General features: G+C 53.7%; 1 protein-coding gene across 4 annotated transcripts in view; it reads right to left on the reverse strand.

Moving 5' to 3' along the window:
• Window positions 1–17,654, reverse strand: part of Tcf7 (transcription factor 7) — a 30,604-nt gene that overhangs the window by 5,152 nt on the left and 7,798 nt on the right. For 2 of the 4 annotated variants that reach the window (XM_021176652.2, XM_029483044.1), the window contains exons 4-7: window positions 4,213–4,324; window positions 3,211–3,301; window positions 1,528–1,620; window positions 220–339 (exon numbers count right to left, since the gene is read on the reverse strand). In XM_021176652.2, coding sequence (XP_021032311.1) covers window positions 220–339; window positions 1,528–1,620; window positions 3,211–3,301; window positions 4,213–4,324 — 416 coding nt within the window. The remainder of the gene's footprint in view (window positions 1–219; window positions 340–1,527; window positions 1,621–3,210; window positions 3,302–4,212; window positions 4,325–17,654) is intronic. The other 2 variants (XM_021176650.2, XM_021176651.2) reach the window with 1 other exon arrangement.

The following is a 17,654-nucleotide window of genomic DNA, read 5'->3' on the forward strand; positions in this document are numbered from 1 at the left end:
CCCACTCCTGCTTTTGAAGACTACAAAACACAGCAGTCATGGTCAATGCCAGAGCCACAGAACAGCTGGCCGGAGCCCTCCAGGCAGTCCTGTGAGGTGCCAGGAAGGGGACCTTGGACCCCGTGGGAGGCAGGTATGTCCTGGCTGACCAATCCACTCTGTTCACCTGCCCAGCTCACACCTTCTCGTCCCTTCCCCTCAGCCTCTGTATTAACTCACAGGTTTCTATCATATGGCTGCAGCTCCTGCTTCCCTGAGGAGGGCACAATGGCCGGGTGAGGGATGGCTGCTGGGTGTCCAGGTACACCAGATCCCAGCATCAAGGATGGGTGGGTGAACCTGAAAGCAGAAGGAGAGCAACACTAAACCAGAAATTTGGGCTAGATTTTGAACACACATGGAGATCCCTGCACAGAGGACACAGCTGACAGATACTTTATACTCATTGGTCTGGACACAGGTACACACATATGTATGCACAGACACTGCAGAAGACTCGCATGTGTTACTTAGATGGTTATTAATCCTGCCCCTATGAACAAGCTTGGAGCTTCATAAGCTACCCGTGGGCCTGTTTGCTCTCCACAGCAGTCCTCCATGCTCCCCTCTCACAATAAACTGACTTTTTGTTTTTGTTTTTTATTTTTTGAGACAGGGTTTCTCTGTGTAGCCCTGGCTGTCTTGGAACTCACTCTGTAGACCAGGCTTGCCTTGAACTCAGAAATCCGCCTGCCTCTGCCTCCCGAGCAGACTGACTTTTAAAAGACTGCTTCTGGCTCACCCCAGCTCAAGTTCTCCTGCTATACACAATGGAATAAAACTCAGCCTGCTTCCTGCACCCCTACTACATTCCTCCCCATCTTCCTACTTCCCTGTCACAATCATCTCCCCATCCCTCAAGCCAGCTCCAGCTTCTCGGTTTACCTTTTTCAGAAGTCGATACCCACAATCCTCTCTGACCCATCATGCCTGCTGGGGTCTCCTTAAGGCTTGTTGTCTTCAGCCCAGCTGACCCATTCTGCTGCTGTTCCTGTATCTCTACCTCCTAATCATGACATGTCTAGTGCTACGTCTGTCACTGATGAGCTAAAGGAAGGGGCACATATATACACCCTCACCCCCAACCCCTCTTCCCTGCTAGTGTGCGGAGACTACTCTGTCCTTTGCTGCTTGCAGAGATCTAAGAATCCTGAGCAGGCATGCCCTAGGAGACAGCACTATCTAGAAGGTACTGCCTTGGCTTGTGCAGAGCTCCAAGGATGCCCCAGCAAGGGTGAGCAGTAGAGCTGAATTCACCACATACACATTGTTGTCTTGGCTGCTCTGGGATGCTCTGCCCAGTGTGTCTTAGGCTGAGACTTTTAGTTGAATCCTCAGGCACAGAAGAGCATGGGACTCCAAAGCTACAGACAGACAGATGGACAGACAACTAACACAGGGTAAGCACTGTCCTGAACACAGCCCTATGTGGGCATTGGAGCCTGGGCAACAGGAAGCAGGAGCCTGGCTGCAGGGATGGGGACTCACCTGGGATAGGGGGCGCCAGGGGCTGCAGTGGGGGCAGGGAAGTGCTGTCTATATCCGCAGGAAGGGGACAGGGGGTAGAGAGGAGGGCTGGGCCTGTGGTTGGGAGAGACAGCTGTTAGCCGTCTGACTGCTAGCCAGACATGGGGAAGGACTTGTGCGCCTTGTGTGGTGGGACTCGTACACAGTGCTGCATGCACCTGGCAGCCTTCTCTCAGAAGTGAGAGCTGTATGCTTTCTACTGCACTGTCTGCATTGCTCTTCCGTCCCAACTGCTCCAGCTCTTAAGTTTTACCATTTGCTAATGTGCATGAGTGTTTGGCCTGCATGTGGTCTGTGCACCACATGCATGTCTGGTATCCAGGAGCTCCGAAGAAGGGACTGACTCCAACACGTGGGTGCTAGGAACCAAACCCTAGGTCCTCTAGAAGAACAGCCAGTTCTCTTTAACTGCTGAGCCATCTCTTCACAGCCCCTACTTCAACTCAAATGCCCAGGGGACCCAAGGAGATGAGGTGTCTCTCTGGGCTCCTACAGTTCCAAACCAAGACAGTGTTAACAGTGCATCCTAACTCCTGGCTTCTTGCCTGTCTGTCCACTGGGTAGACTTTGCTTTGAAGAGCAGAGATCTAAAGTCACAATCAGCTCCAGCAGAGTTTCTCGGGCACCCACATTCCTTGCCAGCACATACAGGGCTCGCTCAGTGCAGAGTGAGAATGCTCCATGTCTCACCTGGCAGCAGCTAAGAGCATAGAGCTACACTTCTCTGGGGGCTCAGTTGGCTCGGATTTCCTGGTCTTTGGAGCTGCAGACCTAAGGGATTTAATAGGCTGTGCAAACAGTTGCCTGTTCAGAGCACTGGCCTGGCACCATTAGGCTGAACGCTGAGTCCCACCTTGGTACTGGGATAGGCTGACTTGTATTCAGAACGGAACTTTGTCCCAAACATTCTGGAAATGGTGCTCACTTCGGCAGCACATATACAATCTGGAAATGGAAGAGTGTGCTGATCATGGATAAGAAGCAGGTAGAACAGGGCAGGTAGGCCCAGGCTGAAGGTCTGCCCTTCACTGCCTTCTTGGGAAGACAGTCTTTCCTGCTGCTGATTAGAGATCTGCTCAGGTCACACTGTGGCCAATGAGTAAAAGGCAGGCGAGTGGCCTGTTGAGACCCAATTCTAGCTGAGAACAGACTCTGGCCAATAGGCCTGGTCCAGCCTTAGTAGACCCTTCCAGTAGGCTGGTCACAAGTGTGGCTCAAGCAAGCACCAGAGACCAGGAAGGACCATTCTTCATAGAGCTCCACCAAGGCTGGGACGGACTCGCAACACTCAGGCCACCAGGGAGTTCCCTGCCTGCCTAGCAGGCAGCTGTGAGCGGCAGCAGCCTCTCCATTGGTGGTGGTTTATACTGCCACCCTGCTCAGGTCCAACTGTGCTTCCTCACCTTCTGGAGAATTAACCTCATAGGGTTGAGACCAGCAGCCAGCATTCCTACCTCCCTAAAGAAAGTATGCCAAGCTCCCTGGGGAATGCTCATAGTCGCAAGGATCGCTAGCTAGCTCAGAGCTAGGTAAGGCAAAAGCTACTGGCTACAGAGCTGGCAGCTTGGGTCTCAACAAGCTGGGTAGAGGAGGAACAACGGGAGGGCAGGTACAGTGCCCCTTTTTCCCTGGGCCCACACTTACCAGCTCACAGTATGGGGGAGCTGTCCCATGCTGCCTGAGGTCAGAGAATAAAATCCGGAGAGATCGGGGGTCTGCAGCGGCCTGTGAACTCCTGTAGTGGAAAGGGCCAAGTAAGCAGGTTACCTGACCTGGGTGGGAGGTTGGAACAGTGACTGTCTGTGCCTTCTATAGAGGCCTCTAATGTCCCCGCTTCCTCTTACTAGAGGCCCAGATATCAGCTGGTTTGTTTAGAACTCCCCTAGGGTAAAAACAATGCTCTTCTGACAAACAAAGGAACCAAGGACAGAGGTGCTGAGTGACTTGCCTTAGGACACTGCCTGGACAGAGGCAAAGCTTCGGAAAACTGAGAGGTCAAGCCTCACTGATTCCTGGTGCACTGCTGTTCGGCCTCGGGGGCCTCTGCTTAGGACTCTTGCCTGGCTCTTTAGGTAGAAGGCAGCCCCTAGCCTAGCAGAACCTGACCTGAGGAGGCAGGGTTCCACCCAGCCCCAGGGTTGAGTCAGCAGGTTTCCCACAGCTGATAATGGTGGATTTCAGAATGACTTTGGCTGAGGCTGAGGTGAATCAGCCATCACCACCACCACTTTCCATTTTCTCACTAGGGGGAAAGGCCATGAGGTTTACAGCTGCAGCAGTGCACAGAGCTGCTCTCTCACACTGCAGTGGAGAGCCAGCAGCCTCATGTTCTGATTGGTTCTTCCTCCTCTGCCCTCAGACTTGTCCCTTTCTGACTTTTTTTAAAAACCCTCCAGGGCAGGATCTTGTTTTGTATCCCAGGCTTGTCTGGAACTCTTGTGTAGCCCAGGCTGGCTTCAAACTTTCAATCCTCTTGGCTCTGCCTTCTCCACCTGGTACCTTTCTGACCTTTTACTTGGGCACTGGGTTTGCAAAGTCCCAGCTTTGTCTGTTATAAAATGCAGGCCAGCCTATGTGGCTTCAGAAGTCAGGAGCTTGGACCCTAAGTTCCCACCTCAATGACATTCTCCCATCCCTGGCCCATACCTTGCTTCTGGCTGATGTCCGCTGGTGCAGGGGTGGGGTGTGGACTGCTGAAATGTTCGTAGAGTGGAGAAAGCTGGGGGACGCCATGTGGGGGCTGGCCGGGCTTGTTATGCTGGAAAATGACCAGAAGTCTGATGAACATGGAGTGTTCTGGGGCAGGGGGATGCAAAGGTAGGGGCATGCAGAACTTCAGGAAGCTCTGTGGTCATCCTGGCAGCCAAACATCACAAGCTTATGGGAAGAGGGCACTCTATACTCCTCGTGTCCTGTGGCACTGTTTTCCTGCCTCCCAATCTTGCAGACTGACTATGCCGTCCCACTGGATGTCTCTCCTGTCTAGAAGCCCTCCCTCACCTCCTTTCTAGGAAGCCCAATGGCTGTCTGCAGCCTTTTCCTTCCACAGCTCCCAGACTGTCCCACCTGAGCTCCCACGGCATGTGTGGCTCGGAGCAGGAACCTCCTTTGACCCCTGACTTGGGTGAGGTCAGGAGGTACCTGGCTCCCTCCAGGGACAGTCTGTCCAGACATCATTCTTCTGGTTTCCTTAGCACTGCAAGACTCTTACTTTTCACAGTCAAATGGTTCTATGTCAAGAGATGACTCAGCAGGCCGAGAGAGCTCCCAGCTCAGCCACAAGGAGTCGCTGCCAGGCCTGGTGTGCATGCCCTTGCAGGCCAGAGGTCTGTGGATATCTACAACAGGGGCTCAACTTCCACCCAGACAAACTTGTCTGTTGAAACGCTGTTGGCTGAGAGCACACAGGACTGAGTGACTGCTCACCACGGCACAAAAGGAAGAAACGAGACATCTTGGAACAAGACAGTAAAGAGGACACCTAAGAGAAATAAAGCAGACGAGTTGGCTGCAGGCATTTCAGTGGAACAACCCTCAGATCGCGGGTGTCTTCCGGAAGGCAATGGCCTAGCACAGGTCCAGGCTATTGCAGCTCCGGGGTAAAGCCTGAGGGAGAGCTGGGTGGGCATGAGGCCTCTAGCTGGGCACAGCTCCAGTAGACCACAGACATCCCGGCCTACCATCGTTCCCTGCATTCCTGCCTCCAAGCAGGCAGCTGTACCTTCCCCTCAAGTCTTGGGCTATCTCAGGCCACCATGTCTTAGATAAACAAGAGTTGACGTCTGAAGCTGGGCATGTTGGCGCTCCCCTTAAATCCCAGGCTCAGGAGGCAGAGGCAAGTGCATCTCTGAATTCAAGGCCAGCTTGGTCTACATAGTTCCAAGCCAGCAGCATCCAGAGCTACATAGTATGTCTGTCCACTATGGGAGGAGAGACTGTGAGATGCATGGACACATGTCAGGCACATGCCACTAGTGCACAAACAGGCTGTTGTCTGTCTGTGATCCATCTCCCACCTATCACCTCATTACTCTTCCCTCCAGAGAACCCTTAGTAGGTCCAGCCTTGTTCAGTGACTCCAGATCTCAGCTCTCAGTCTCCCCTCAGCCTAGCCTGTCTCTTGCCCCAAGAAGACCTGTTAGCATCCTCAATGACTTCCAAAATGCCGAGGTCAGTCCCCAACACTGTGCCCTCGTGAGAAACGGATTCCTCCTCTCTTCCTTGAAACCAGGAATTCCGTCACGTGACTTTCAGAATACCCAATTGCTTTACTTCCCTCCAGCCTCAGAGGCCACTCTTCCTTTAGCCCTGGAGTCGATTCTCCCATCCACATGGGTGCGGCTGTAACATCTTCAGGCTGGAGGCTGGTGAGATGGCTCAGCAGTTATGAGCACATGTCAACCTGTAACTAGAGCTGCAGGAAATGTGACGGCCTCCACAACACACACACACACAATACAAATACAATCTGAACAAGAAAGAGAACAGCATCTATCTCCTGACCCCACACTCTCTTTTCTTTTTTTCTGAGACTGCTGCTTACTATGCAACCCTGGCTGTCCTGAAAGTCACTCTGTAGATCAAAATCAGGTGAGCCTCCAACTGAGATCTGCCTGTGTCTGCCCCTTGAGTGCCAGAATTAAAGGTGCGTATTACATATTACATGCCTACCTGACGTCACATTTTGCCAGGAACTCTACTCTAACTCCTACTCAACTCCAGGTCTAAAATGTCTCCAAGCTGGACACTCACATAAGTGTTCTACTACTGAGCTGTATCCTTCCTCAAATCACAGCCTTCGACTCTGCGGTATGCTGTGGACTTCCTCAGTTACTGGCAGCTCCATTCTTCCATTAATTGAATGTTCAGAGCAGACAACATTCAAGTGGTTCTTGACATTGACCCCATGTTCAGTTTCTCAGCGGATTCTAATGGTCCACCTTCAAAGTCTAGACTCTAACCACTTCCTACCTCCTTCTCAACCAGGCTGAGCCATCACTCGCACCTGGAGCACTGAGCCATTTTAGAGCAGAGAGCTGCATCCTAGCCAGGTTCCAGCAGACACAGAGATCACGCCACTGCTTAAAGCCACCCTGACTGTCTCCTTACCTGGTGAGAGCTCTGTGTGACCACCCCCAGCTCCCTAGTGACAGCATCACCTACAGTGTCCAGGCGTCCCACTGGTTAGGTTTTGAGGTATACGATGGTGTGAAGGGAGCCTGGAAGCTCCAGGCGCTGCTGACCATTTCCTGGTCCTGGCACGCCAAGATCCTGGGCAGCCTCTCTTGCCTCCTGGGCGCAAGTGACAATATCCGCCCTGCCCACCTATCAGTCTTTTGTTTGTTTGTTTTCCGAGACAGGGTCTCTCTGTATAGTCCTGCTGTCCTGAAACTCACTCTGTAGACCAGGCTGGCCTTGAACTCGGAAATCCGCCTGCCTTTGCCTAGTGCTGGGGCTAAAGGCGTGAGCCACCACCGCCCGCTCCCACCTATCAGTCTTAAACCAAGCTTTGTCCTAATTTTAAGGAGCACCTGTTGAGGCCCTTTATGACAGGAAGCTTCCTGACAACAATCTTTAAGGTCTTTTTCATCCTCACAGATTCCAAGAGAATGGCAGGTAGCAGCCTGGTGGCAACTCGGACCTCACCGCACTGCACCCCTCATACTGCCTAAAGCCCCCAAGCCCAGCTTTGCCTCCTGAGCCCCAGGGTGCAGTGCAGCTCCAGCCTCAAGACGCCTCAGAAAACCAGCTCAGCTTACAACTCCTGCCTACAGTGTTTGTGTGTGTGTGACTCCTGCCTTTTCTCTCTCTCTCTCTCTCTCTCTCTCTCTCTCTCTCTCTCTCTCTCTGTGTGTGTGTGTGTGTGTGTGTGTGTGTGTGTGTGTGTGTGTGTGTGTAAGTTGGGGGTCCTGGGGATGATGGGCCTGTACTGCCTACTTGTGTTTCCTGGTTTTGGGGGGGTAAAGCCTTATTAATCAGAAGTCTGCAGACAGACCACAGAAGTACTGGGTGGGCAGGGTGGGGCACAGAACCCACCAGCAGCTAGAGGTCCTGGCTAGTTCTTCTCAAGCGCATGTAGTCTGCCTCCTCGCCCTGGTGCTAGCCAGGGGGAACCGTCTGGCACAAGGCTCCTTGCCCCCTTAGGCCAGCAGAACGTCCCGCTCCAGGGCTTCAGTACAAGACTGTCTCAGCGCCAGACTTCCCAGACAACAGGGTGGGGTTGCCTAGGGCTTGGTGCATGCACCGCAAGTTCAGGGCCTTGAGCCCTCCTCCCTCATCTGCCTTCAGGTGACTGTCCCTAGCCTCCAAGGGAAGGAGGCAGGTTAACTGTCCCCCCCCCCCCAGGCACTGAGCACCTCAACAGCAGAGTCCCTCATCTCCTTACTAGGGGAAGGACACAGTGGGACATAAACCTTCATACAGGAGGCAGAGACCCAACTGCACGTAGTGCTTCTGCCGCATCAGACACTCCACAACCCCACTCCTTGCTGGAGCCCTGGCAGCTGCTCCCACCAGCCTGGGGCACTCCAGGACAGGTCCAGGACTCGGAGTCTCAGGGGTGCCTGCAGCTACCCTGCTATTCCTGCCAGGACCTATCTAGCCTGCTGGCCACCTGGTGGCCAGCTCTCCCCCCCACCCCCCAACAAGGAGGTCCTTCCTGCTGCTGGCATATCCCAGACTCTCCCACACCCACCTGCAGCTACTGTCCCAAAGGGATCTTCTGAACCCTAGCCTGGCTATCACCTCCGGGCAAGGCCGTGCAGAGTACAAACGGGGAGCCCTGAGCAGGTCTCTGCTTCAGAGCTGAGCTTGGGCCCAGCTAGGCTGTCCCTAGCCTCCCACTTCCTGCAGGTTCAGGTAAAAAATAAACACAGTCGGCATTTTCCCTGCAGACCGCAGCGGTCTGCTCACAAGGCTGAGAGCTCTCTGAGAGCCCCTGTCACCACTAGCAGAGAAACTCCCTTGCCTCTGACGGTTGACTCTGAAAACCCCCAAGCTCTTGAGCCCCACAACACTTTCCCAGCGAAGAAAGTTGCTATTTCCTCTGGCCTCAAGCTTGATGGGGGTAGAAGAACAGATCCTCTCAAGAAAGCCCTGTGGCAGAGGCAGAGCCAAAAGAAGCATCCCCAAACACCTAGGACCCATAAGCTCAAACAAGTATCAGGATGTGTCCCCGAGCTCCTAGCTTGTGTCAGGCAAAGAATGTCTGAGGCTACAAGCAGCACCTGCTAATGACTGAGTGTTGCCCTCCCTCCCGGCAGGCAGAATTCTGAGCACCAGACACACCGCTTCAAGCAGACTTACCATGCAGGCACAGTGACTATCACCACTGGCAGGGAAGGAAACTGAAGCATAAGGTCACAGCCAGAGCTCAGCTGCTAATAGCTACAGTGCAAAGACCTGTGATTACTATGGACAGAGTATGGGCAGAGGAGGCTGAACCAATCTCTCCCTTCAACCTGGCTAGCTTACATACACTGTGCTGAGCCCATGTTCCCCTGGCTCTAAAAGGAGTCGCCAGAAACCAACCTGATATATGCCCCCTGAGGCCCTAGCATATCTCTGTGCCCACCCTGGGCATGCTCCTGTCTGCCTAAACACCCAGATCTCTGTCTCAATGCCTCTTCCCACCCCTGAAAGACTCCACAGCTCCTACTGCTCCTTGTCATGCTGGCTCCCACACAGACCTATGACCACCTCTAACCTAGGTAAGGGTCGGCCAGCTTGGCACGCAACTGCCTGAGCATCCTAGAGAGCTGGGCATCGCTGCCTCTCCAGGCTTTGCACTCACAAGGTCTGGGAAACTCTTGGTGCCCCAAATTCCTGCACATTCCACTACACTCGCCACTGTCCCTCAGGAGAGGGGGCTGTCTCCAGTTCCTATTACAGAGCTGGGAGTGGCCCCTAGGGACCATCTGAGGCAGGCACTGAAGCGAGGCTCTGTGAGGAGAGAATGGCATCTACAGCACAGAGCCTTGGGGACCCTTCAAGGATCCTTGTCATCAATGATGCTGGCTAGCCACACCCCTATAAACTTTCCTTTTCTCACTCTTTGTACCAGCCACCAAAAACTGGAGTGCTCTTTCCTGCCTCATATCGAGGAGACTGCTTCTGGGAGACCTTTTCTTTTCTTTTCCTTTCTTTCCTTCTTCCTGCCTTCCTTTTCAAGGCCAGCCTGGTCTACAAAGTGAGTTCCAGGATAGCCAGGGCTACACAGAGAAGAAACCCTGTCTCGAAAAACCAAAAAAAAAAAAAAAAAAAAAAGATTTATTTATTGTATGTGAATACACTGTAGCTGTCTTCAGACACACCAGAAGAGGGCGTCAGATCTCATTACGGATGGTTGTGAGCCACCATGTGGCTGGTTGGATTTGAACTCAGGACCTTCAAAAGAGCAGTCAGTGTTCTTAACCTCTGAGCCATCTCTCTAGCTATCAGAGAACTTTTCGACCCTCTACACATGGCTGGTACCTTCTTGTGTCTTCACCCACCTTCTCTCCTCCCTATGTTCTGGAACTATGCCTTTCATTTTTGTCACTGAACTAAATCTAGAACCCAGGTTGGTTCTCTGAAAGCGGTGCAGATGAAACCAACCTGCACACGTGGTTTGCACATGTTCAAAGAGACTTGCTGCCCTGGGGAAGTCTGGGGCTTCACCTAGTGTTATGGCAGCATACAGAAACTGGGACCACTTTAGGGTCAGGGGTCCATCTGGCATCCGAGCCCCTTCCTTTTCTCCTTTCTACACCCTAACCACCTGAGGCACTCTGAGAATGACAATGACCATAGTCACAATCAGACCTGCCACTAGTTCAGATGGTGTTTTGCTCTAATTAGAAAAGGTACACACGGACAGAAGCCCAAGCCTCATCTGGGGAACACTGCAGGCTGACTTCATCCTCAGCTAAGTGCCCTGAAACAGTCCAGTGGTAGCCACTGCAACAGTTTCCTCAGTGCTCACTCTTGTCTCCACACCCAGCCATCGTCAGCAGCAGCAACTTGTGTGTGCTTGGGAGTCTGACTAGCTGGCTCGCCAGTGCCTGAGCCCATGAGAGTGAGTGTCCCAGCTTGCAGGGGTCCTGCAAATGACTTCGACCAGGGCTGGACCTGCACATTTCCACAGACCCTCTTCTGCAGGCATACTTCAGACTGGCTGAGAGGAGCAGGCTGTGCTCCTTTAGTCCCCAGCTCTGGCCGCAGGTTCTACTGCCCAAGGCACGACAACCTATAAGTGTCTCACCAACACCCTGTGCCAGATACCTACTACAGAACCAGGGCCATGGCCTTAGGACCAGCAGAGCTGAGAGGGCTGGGGGACAGCTGGGCCACACCCTATACCAAGAGAAGGCTTTAGAGCGACCTGTCGGCAACAAGGTTGCCATGGTTGCAGAGACAGCATGTGGCTAGTCCACTAGCCTCCTGGCCCGACAATCAGATAATGGACCTGCCTCACTGGAGGTGAGGACCAGAGTCCCTGCACGCAGCCTTGGCAAACCTGTGGTTTCTCTGCCTAACCCAGTGGCACCATTAGACTGAGCTGAACCCTCATAAGCTGAGTGGCCTTGCCCATGGCCTCTTGTGGGTTCTATGCATTTGTCTGCTTGTGTTTTCCTTCCTCCTCTTTGAGGTAAACGCCCCTCAGGACAGGATGTTTTTAGAGGAAAATGTAAGCTTCCGGGAGCTGCTGCAGCTGAGCTGCTAGCTAGCACTACAAACACCCTGTCTGCGGAGTCTGCAAGCAGTGCAGGGCTGGGCAGGCCCCAAGCCCAGGCAGTAGCTTTGCTCCTCCCACCATGGATGCAGCCTCAACGATGTCTGGGCTTAGCAATGGGGAGAGGGAGGCATGTCAGCAGGTTTGGGCCCTGGGGGCACAGCTGGAGGCTTTGTAGAGATGCAGGGCCCAGAATAGGAAGGAAGCAAGGTGCAGACTTGGAGCTGGTGGTCTCTGCCAGTCCAGCAATGGCTGGCTGTGTGTCCAGCAGTCTACAGAGTTCCACCTTGTGCCAGACTCCTACCGGTCTTCACAAGACACTGTGTTGTGCACGAAGATTCTACAGATGAGGATGGTGAAGCACAGAACATTCTGGTGAGCCACTCAAGTCTTACGGCCAGCAGTGACCAGTCTGGATCTGAGTCCAGCCCTGAGCTCTTGGCCAGAGCTCACGGGCAGCACTTATGCTGGCAGCCCTCTGCAAATCAATCTCGCTGGCTGCTTCTGAGACAGGGTCTTGACTGTGTAGCCTGTGTAGCTCAGAAGAAGCCGACGGGAAGATGGTGGGCAGTAGTAAGAATGTGGAGGAGAGAGACCTGGAGACCTCTTGCCCCAGTTTAGTCCATGAAGGACAGCATGGGGCCCCCAAGTCACCTGGGCTGCCTAGACTGCCTCAAGAAGACAGTTTTGCCTGGAGGCCACACAAGGATGCTCCTTCTGGTCTGACCCTTGAAGCTCCTTTGGGTTAAGGCCCAGGAGCTCTGTGTAGACTCAATCCAGCCATTTCATCCACAAGGTCACAAGACAAGGAGCAGAAAGAAGTTGCGAGAAGCAGGTCCCAGCCCTGGAGTGCTGCCATAGCCCCTACACCCAGTATAATAAGCAGAGGTAGGGCTGTGCCGTTCCAACAGCCACAGGGTCTGAGCTGAAGCCCCTTTGGAGGCTGAGCTAGGGGCTCATGTAAAACTGCACTACCGCTCACCTGTAGGAAGTGCCCCTACCCAAGGGCATGGAGGCAGAAGCATGGGGGAGCCAAAAGCACCAGCTGTCTGTCCCAGGAATGCTGCCTACAGAGAGGCAGGGCACTGTGAAGGAGCTGGGTTCAAGTCACCCCTCCAACACTTGCGCAGGGCAAGTCTCTTGGTGACCACACTTGGTGTCTATAAAATGCCCATGAGCTAGTGGGACGCGTCGAGGCCTAGGTGAGTTCTTACATGTGTTTGCTAATATTCTTTTTGTACTTAAGATCAAAAAGAGAATGAAACGACAAAAGCAAGCCCTGTCCCTAGACAAAGGCTTTTCAGGAAAGTTAACTCCATGCCAAGTTGGGAATGCCGGTCCTCAATGTCCTTTGGACCATTGCCTGGTCACAATCAGGCCAAGCTTCTGAACTTCTCTCTGGCCTGCAGTAACCACAAGGGACAGTTAAAAAACATTGTCCTCAAAATGCCCCCATGAGGCTGGCAGGAGGCTCTGGCTCTCAAGAAGTTTGTTCATAGGTGTCACACCCAGGCCTTGGATTGCCCACCATCTCCTTTGCCCACCTTTTCCTAAGGACTTGGAGCCTCGGAAACTTCAAGCCAGAGAGGCCAGGCAGCAGACTTTGGGCTAAGTGAGGACCAAGCTGGCAAAGAAAACTCCACAGCAGATAATTTCTAACCATCTTCTGTCACACACCAAACCTGGCTCAACCTTAAAGGTCATTTACAAACTGTTTCTTGTTGACATTTTCTTTGGGGGCTGGGGGAGAGAGACATGGACTCATGTCTCTTAATCACGAAGTGCAGCCCTCTTCACCCTGGGAGGACGGACCGTGCCAGGTGTGCAGGGAGAAAGCCAACTCAGGCCCAGAGCCTGGAGTGCAGGCCGAGCCAAGTCTCTTCTTGGGGTCAGAGGAGAGCCACACAGCTCCATAGCCAGCACTGCTCCTGTCCCTCATGTTCTAGAACCAAGGGAGCCAGCAGCAGGGAGCTCGGACAGCAGAGAAGAGCCACGTCCAAATCCTGACCACCAACTACCTCTCTCAGCCTCAGTTTCCCTAGCAATGCTAGAACTCGCTGTATGTGTGCGCGCGCGCATGCGTGTGCATGCATGTGCTCATATATATGAGCCTGTGTGCAGAGGACCGTGTGTACAAATGTATGCGTGTATATGGCAGCCAGAGGTCAAAGATTTCCTTGTTTTCTATTTTCTGAGACAGGGTCTCTCTCAATAAAGCCAGAGCTGCCCAGAGAGTCTGGCTGGCTAGAGTGCTCCAGGGTCAGCCTGTGTCTGCCTCCCTGGCACTGTTGTTGCAAATGTACATGACCAACAAAACAACAAAACAAAACAGGGCCTTGTGTAGCCTTGGCCTTGAACTCACTACATAGTAGAGGATGACTCTGAATGTCTAACCACTCTACCCAGGTTATGTGGTACCAGGAACTGAACCAAACCTAGGGAGGCTTCCAGCAAGCCAGGCAAGGACTTGGAACCTACAGGTTTCTTTTTTTCTTTTCTTTTCTCTTTTCTTTTCTTTCCTTTTCCTCTCTCTCTCTCTCTCTCTAGTTCTGTCATAAAGGAAGCTACATCTAGACTCATGAGATGTTTCTGTTTTCTGAGCGTCAGTACCGAAATTCCCATACTAAAAGGAACAGATACAGCCAACTCTCTTCTCCCAGCCATTTCTGATCAGAGCTACTACAGTCCCTGCATGCTTCAGCTGATGTAGCCACCAACCTTTTGGTCTCGGATCTCCCTACTTCATCTGTTCCCTACATCCCCACCCACAGGGCTGCCCACCACAGCAGGCAGCTCCCAGGGCCGCACACTGCTTCAAAGCCTACCATCACGCCCTGGGGTGGCTACCGCAACCAGCACACCCCAAGTGTCCAGCCATGCCTGGCAAAGCCCCCACTGCTTCCCACAGGCTGCCTCGAAGCATCAGGGGCCCACCCACCCTCTGCCTGCCTGGCCACCGGGAGGCCACAGAGCCATCTGATCTGAGTGAAACTTCAAACTTAATGACTTTCATGCTGGTTATTTAAAACGCAATGTAATTTTCTTAAACACCCTATTATTTCCTTTGATAGTTACAAAGCTTCCCCCAATCCCATAAGCATGTTTATTTTTAGAGAAAAGAGTGGCTTGCAGTTGGTCACAGAGACCATAGGGAGAGGGAACCCACAGAGAGCAGGGGAAGGAGTCAGCCTGAGGCCCTTCTGCTAGCTCTCCACCCAGCCCAGCATCACACAGGCCCACCCTTCCCTTCCCAGCGCCTCAGCCAGTGACTGTCCTGTGCCACACTAGCCAGTGACCAGGTCAGTGTTAGGCTGGGTCTCGGTGCCCTTGATGATTCCACTTGCTGCCCATGGGGCCTCCCACAGATTCTGGGCCAGGACAAGAGAAGGGTCCGCACCACACCCTCCAGCAGTCTTTCTTTCCCCTGTTCCAGACAGTCCGCCTCAGGTAAGGCCTTGGGCCTGAAGCCTTGGCCAGCAGAGGAAGAGCATGTCTAGATACAGCAGCCTCAGGCAGTGACTGCCCACAGTGGGTGGGTGGGTATGTGCAGCTTGCCATTCGGAGCTGCTGGGCAAAGGAGGTGGCATGGAGGAGGGTTTGTGTGCAGAGGTCAGCTGAGCCCCACCAGTGCGGGGCGTCCTCTGGGAGCAGCTATTTTTAGGTCTGAGGCTTTCATGTGGCTGAATGATGGGAGTTTACAAAGCATCAGTAATGCGTTTCAGATGGCGGCCCAGCAGGCCAGGAGGCTGGGCCCCTGACACCAGAGACAAGTCAGAGTTACTCAGCGTCTCCATTTTGGGTTCCCATCACCTGTCCTTCCCTCTCCATGGCCCCTACTACCTAATAGTGAGGCTGGTCCTCGCGATGGCCAGCAAATCCCACGCTATTAACAGACCTTCCCAATGCATACCTATCGGAACCTCAAGAATCCTGCTGGGGACAGGATTCCCACCCATTGACGAGAGGATACCGACACCCACTTAGGTCGACAGGTGACCACAACCCGCTGCCCGTACAGGAAAGCCAGCTTGAAGGGAGTGATCCAACACCATTGGCCCCCAGGCCTGCTCACACTCACCATGAACATCCTGAGCCCACACCCACTGTTCCCTTGGGCCTGGACCTGCCCACCCAGGCCTGGAGTCTCTGCTATACACACGTCATCTGGAAGCAGACAGACAGTGTGGGGCCCAGACAGCTTCCCTGTCCTTGGAGAGGGAGGTGGCTGTTTTAATGGGGGGAGAGGGGTTGAGGAGGAAGCGTATTTATTTGACAGCGTGTCTGCTTCCTCTGATCTCCAGGGAGTTCTGGCTGTAGAGTCAGGGCCTCGAGGGAAGGCTGTGTCACCCGGTTGGCTCTGGCTCTAAGGCAGAATCTGGGTGCAGTCCAGGGAGGCAGTCTCCATGGGTGGGACAGGCCACAAGAGCAGCCTTCTGGCAGAAGGGACCCAAGCTCACACCCTTCCCAGCTCTGCTGAGGCAAAGGCCCCCAACAAGTAACAGACGTCCTCCAGCCTGAGGGCCTGGGTACCAAATGGAGCAGCGGCAGTCGATGGGTACAAACCTCTGACAAGAGCAAACCCTATTAAGCTTTGGTGGCACAAGCCTGTAGTCCCTACTACTTAGGAGGCCGAAAAAAGAGGTGCTCAAGAGCTGCAGGTGCCACAGGGTGGGTTCAAGTTGAAAGATGATGCAGCAGGTTAAGAGCACTGTCCTTCCACATGACTTCACCAAGTGAGTGTGGAAAGAAAGGAGCGCCTGTGGATATAGCTCAAGCCCCACTACCACCAAAAACAAGCAAACAGTACACTACACAACAGATGATGGGCCCACCAGGGCTAAAGACAGGTTTTCAGTCTGAGGCCGACGACCCAAACCACATTTGTAACTGGTTTTGAGACAGGGTCTAATGTAGCCCCAGGCTGGCCTTGAACTCAGGGATTAACCCCAGGCAGGGCTTTGTGCCTGCCGACTAGGTCCTACCAACTGAGCTACACCCCCAGCCTAACATCATCTCTTTAGAGACTGTTTTTTGTTTGTTTTTAGGTGGTTTGCAGTTGTGGGTTTTTGGTTTCTGTTTTCTGTTTTGTTTTGCTTTGCACTTTTTGAGGTTGGATTATTAAGTCCTGGCTGTCCCAGAACTCTGTAGACCAGGCTGGCCTTCAACTCACATCCATCCTCCTGCCTCTGCCTCCCAATCCCTGGGATTAAAAGCATGTACCACTAGAGACAGTGTGTGAGGAGAGGCCACAACTGAAGAGAGGCAGCAGAGACTGTACTAGGTTCCAGAGCCCTCCATAACCCTGGGCCCTCTGATCCTTGTTAGATGGACTCTGACCAGACGTCCTTCTCCACCTTGACTGGCTCGACAATGGTGTGAATGACAGCAGTGCCCACCTTGGAGGTCCTCTGGCCTTACCTTGGCCCCTCATTTCTCTCTGCCCAGAGCTCACCCTTTCCACGGTCTGTTCATATTCCTCCAATCGCCATGCCACTCCCAGCGTCCACCCTGCCCCAGCTGCCAGCTCTGTCTGCCACGGTCCTCCGACTCCATGTCCAACCCAAACCATCTGTGGTGGGCACCGCCCTGCCCTGCCAAGGCTGCCAACCCAACGCATGTGATCACCCACCCCTCCCGGGCTCTGGAATCAGTGAGGCCCTGGCCCTCAAGGTCACATGTCAGACCCTTTCCTGGCAGCACTGCCCCTGCCTCATCTCACCTTCCTCAAGGACCCCAGGGTGCGGTCTGTCCCGGTGATGCGAGAGCAGCCCACCTAGGCCTCTCTCCGCTGCTCTGCTGCGCCCCACCCAGGACGTCCTCCCACTCGCCCCCGCGGACGCCTCTTCTCTCAGGAAGCCTCAGCAGCTGCCCCCGCAGCCTTTCACCCGTGTGCATTTGATCCAGCTGAGCAGCACGCTGGAGAAGAGCTGGGGCTCTCGGGGAACAGCTCTTTGTCTTTCCAAGGACTGAACTCTGGTGGGCAGTGGTAACCTCCCATTCATGTGACTCAAAAATACAGAGTGTGGAGTCAAGGTTCTAGCAGGCACTGCTCCTAGGGGATGGTGGCTGCCTGGGGAACCCCAGCCCAGCCTGAGGTACAAGGGTCCACAGCAGCCTGTCCTAGTCCCAGGCCTCCAGTGTAGTTTCTGCTCAACTTCAGACTTCACATGTGATAGCTCATCCCCCAAAGAGCAGAGCCCTCCTATCTTTGCTCTCAGAGGTGGTGGGTGACGTTCCCAGGGCTATCCAGCTGGGAAGCAGCGTATCTATAGCAGAGGATGGACCTTCCAGACTAAATGCTTTTCCTCTTCATGCTAAGACAGGATCCTCCCCACCTGGCTTCCCTGTCCATCCCCACCTGCAGAGGCAGAAGGTT

Source organism: Mus caroli, chromosome 11 (genome assembly GCF_900094665.2).
Source record: "Mus caroli chromosome 11, CAROLI_EIJ_v1.1, whole genome shotgun sequence".
NCBI classification, from domain to species: Eukaryota; Metazoa; Chordata; class Mammalia; order Rodentia; family Muridae; genus Mus; species Mus caroli.